This window comes from Durio zibethinus, chromosome 5 (assembly GCF_047325235.1).
Source record: "Durio zibethinus cultivar Kanyao isolate XHJ-2024 chromosome 5, ASM4732523v1, whole genome shotgun sequence".
Taxonomy (NCBI): Eukaryota; Viridiplantae; Streptophyta; class Magnoliopsida; order Malvales; family Malvaceae; genus Durio; species Durio zibethinus.
This window is the reverse complement of record NC_143166.1, coordinates 19,504,495-19,508,210: the sequence shown is the minus strand read 5'-3', so window position 1 is coordinate 19,508,210 and position 3,716 is coordinate 19,504,495. Positions and strand designations below refer to the sequence as shown.

Below are 3,716 nucleotides of genomic sequence, written 5' to 3'. Positions count from 1 at the left end.
AATTGTCCCTTTATTGGCCATCCCAAATCTCCATCAATCTTTACTTAATGGGCCAGTAATTTTTTCCACCCTAGATTTTTCATTTCATTTTTTCCGTCCTTTAACTAATTAACTGCTGTAAATACGACGTTTGAGGGGACGGCACGCGGCTGTCCCATAAAACGCACTAACACAGAGTTCGAAATCGATCTGATCTCGGCCGTCCAATTTCATCAGACTCAGATTATAAGATTAATAATAAAAAATGTTACAAATAATTAAAGAAAGCACGAGGACAATATTGTCTATCTCATCATAAATTTACCTCGCAGTACGCAATAGTACAACGTCACCGGCTTTTCAGGTCAGCCGGCTCGTTCAATCCATGTCAAGGAAAGAAGTTTCAACTTTTTAATACAAGTAAAACCCTTCGTTTTCCGCATTAATTACACTATCACCCTCTTCAACCTCTTCTTTACTTGTACTGTTCTAGTATACTCATCAGTCCACACTCAGCTTGAAGAAAAAAACCCTTCACTTCCCCAACCCTTACTGTCCGCTTCTCGCAGAGCAAAAAATGGCGAAACCCCGCTTCCTAATCCCACATTTTTTGTTCTCTTTTCTTTTCTTCTTTCTGGTCCAAGTTATTCCAAACCCTGATTTGAAACCATTGATGGACTTCAAATCAGCTTCGGACAAAGCCAACAGGCTAACTTCGTGGAACTCAACCGCTGACCTATGCACCTGGAGCGGAGTTACATGTCTCCAAAACCGAGTCTCTCGACTCGTCCTGGAAAACCTTGACCTAACCGGCTCCTTCGAACCCCTCACTTCACTCACCCAACTCCGTGTCCTCAGTCTCAAACAAAACCGCCTTTCGGGTCCGGTTCCCAACCTCTCCAACCTCACTGCTCTCAAGCTCCTATTTCTATCGCACAACGAGTTAACAGGTGAGTTCCCAGCTTCGGTTCAGTCGCTGTTTCGTTTGTACCGTCTCGATCTGTCGTTTAACAACTTTACCGGTGAGATTCCCGTTACGGTCAACCGTTTGACTCATCTTTTAACGCTCCGGCTTGAGGAGAATAGGTTTTCTGGACCACTTTCCAGTTTAAATCTCCCGAATCTCCAGGACTTTAACGTTTCTGATAACAGGCTTTCTGGTGAAATACCCGAGTCTTTCTCGAGATTTCCGGAATCGGCTTTTGGTTCAAATGCAGCTCTTTGCGGGGCCCCAATGGAGAAATGTAAGAGCATTGAGAGTGACCCGAGAAAACCCGGATCCGACGGAGCATTGGCGTCACCGTTATTACCGGGTCGTAACCCAACTGTTGTAGCTTCATCCCCAAGCTCATTGCCCTCTACTGGAAACCTCAACAAAACCCCAAATTCTCAACGTCACAGTGCAGCCAAAATAAGCCCATCGGCTTTAATAGCAATAATTTTGGGCGATGTTTTGGTTCTCGCTTTGGTTTCTCTCTTGCTTTATTGTTACTTCTGGCGAAACTACGTTGCCAAAATGAGAGATGGGAAGGGCTCTAAGGTTCTAGAAGGAGAGAAGATCGTGTATTCTTCGAGTCCATACCCAGCACAGCCAGGTTTCGAGAGGGGAAGAATGGTGTTTTTCGAAGGGGTTAAGAGGTTTGAGCTGGAGGACTTGTTGAGAGCTTCGGCGGAGATGTTAGGAAAAGGTGGATTCGGGACGGCTTATAAAGCGGTTTTGGATGATGGAAATGTGGTAGCTGTGAAGAGATTGAAAGATGCAAACGTAGGAGGGAAGAGAGAGTTTGAGCAACAAATGGAAGTTTTGGGAAGGTTGAGGCATCCCAATCTGGTTAGCTTGAAGGCTTACTATTTTGCCAGGGAAGAGAAGTTGTTGGTCTATGACTACATGCCCAATGGCAGCTTGTTCTGGCTACTTCATGGTACGTTTCAGCTCTTCTCTTTCTCTTTTTTGATAAATTATTTTTTTTCTGATTTTTTGTATTACAGTTCGTTGGGATGCTAAAGAAAAAGATCTGAAAACATTTAGTAATTTTTAGTTCATTTCAGACCGAATTAATGATTTTGGTGGTTGTGGATATCCTATGGGAAGTGTTAATTTTTTAGGGATAACGGTTCTGGTGAGTGGGGTGGATTAGCCGCCGGCCAGATACAGATGTGGTGTTAAGGGAGGTTGGTGGATGGTGGGTCCCTGTTTATATATAGGATGAAGCTGGACCGTCGGATTCCTGCATTGCTTTCTTGGATAAGCAAGGCTTAATTTTGCAATTCTCTTTTCCAAACCGTGGTTGCAATTAATAATGTCAGCCGGTGAGTGAGGCGAGGGGAGCGGGTTTGCACCGTTCGGTAACTTCACACTGGGGATTTTTAATTTTACTGTTAGAGCTCCAGTCATTGTGGATAATTTTGTTTTAATCACTTTTTCTTTTTGTTTTTTCGCGATACCAGTCTTTGGCTCTTCTCCAGCGAATATGACCAAAAAGCGAAACGATAAACCCAGGACCATCCTTACCGTTGGATCATGTTGTATCACATCTTGGATCAAAATCATCCTTCACTTTCTTCAAACGAATTGACCCACCTGATTTTATTCGTCTACTTACATCCAATTTCCAGATTATGAATTTTGTTTTCTAGTGTCAAACGTGTAATTTTATTCAACTTGAGCCCTTTTTATTTTACATGTGATTGTTTACTTTTCCAACAGGGAACCGTGGACCGGGGAGAATTCCGTTGGACTGGACCACAAGGCTCAAAATAGCAGCAGGAGCAGCTCGTGGCTTAGCTTTTATTCACAATACATGCAAGACTCTTAAACTTACCCATGGTAACATCAAATCCACAAATGTCCTACTTGATAAATTAGGGAATGCACGCGTGTCAGACTTCGGCCTCTCCATCTTGGCATCACCCACCAACAATGCCCCAAGATCAAACGGTTACCGAGCCCCGGAGGTTTCATCAGATGGTCGGAAACCCACCCAGAAATCCGATGTGTACTCCTATGGTGTTTTGCTGCTTGAGATGCTAACAGGGAAATGCCCCTCCATAGTGGATAATGGTGGTTCAGGGTATGGCTACGGTGGGGCCGTGGATTTACCTAGGTGGGTCCAATCTGTGGTGAGGGAAGAATGGACGGCTGAGGTTTTTGATTTGGAGCTAATGAGGTACAAGGACATCGAGGAGGAAATGGTAGGGCTATTGCAGATTGCAATGGCTTGTACTTCTGCTTCACCTGATCAACGGCCTAAAATAAGCCACGTTGTCAAGATGATCGAGGAGATTCGTGGGGTCGAGGTGTCACCGTGTCACGATGCACCTGACTCGGTTTCGGACTCACCTTGCTTGTCTGAAGACACGTGCGGGGCAGTTAGCCAGTGACTATGAGTTTCCTTCATGTTTTCCATTGGTTGTTGGAAAATACTATTGAAGTTGATGTAATTCATGGTTTTGTTCGCTGTCTTGCATTTTAATGTTAGTTTGCACCATGGGTTTTATGCTAATTGAAGAGATTTTAAGAATTTGATTTATACAATGATTACAAAGTTCTTGTGGGCTTTAAAGAAGAAAAAAAGCTCTGTTTTCTCAAAGGATTAAAGTAGTATTTCTTCTAACATTCAAGTTGCAGTTGCTAATGTTGATAAAATAATACTGAGATGGGCTGGCAGGGGACATAGAAAATTCTTTTGTCAGCTTAAATCATGGAAGGATCTTCAATTATTTATGATTAGAGAATG

The 3,716-nt window shown here is 43.2% G+C and overlaps 1 protein-coding gene across 1 annotated transcript; it reads left to right on the top strand.

Annotated features, from left to right (window-relative positions):
* Nucleotides 1-372: 372 nt before the first annotated feature.
* On the top strand, nucleotides 373-3,482 carry LOC111282331 (leucine-rich repeat transmembrane protein kinase family protein). The gene is made up of 2 exons (XM_022870368.2): nucleotides 373-1,901; nucleotides 2,687-3,482. Exons 1-2 carry the CDS (start codon nucleotides 557-559, stop codon nucleotides 3,358-3,360), a joined length of 2,019 nt encoding a protein of 672 aa, XP_022726103.1. The 5' UTR covers nucleotides 373-556; the 3' UTR covers nucleotides 3,361-3,482.
* Nucleotides 3,483-3,716: the final 234 nt, after the last annotated feature.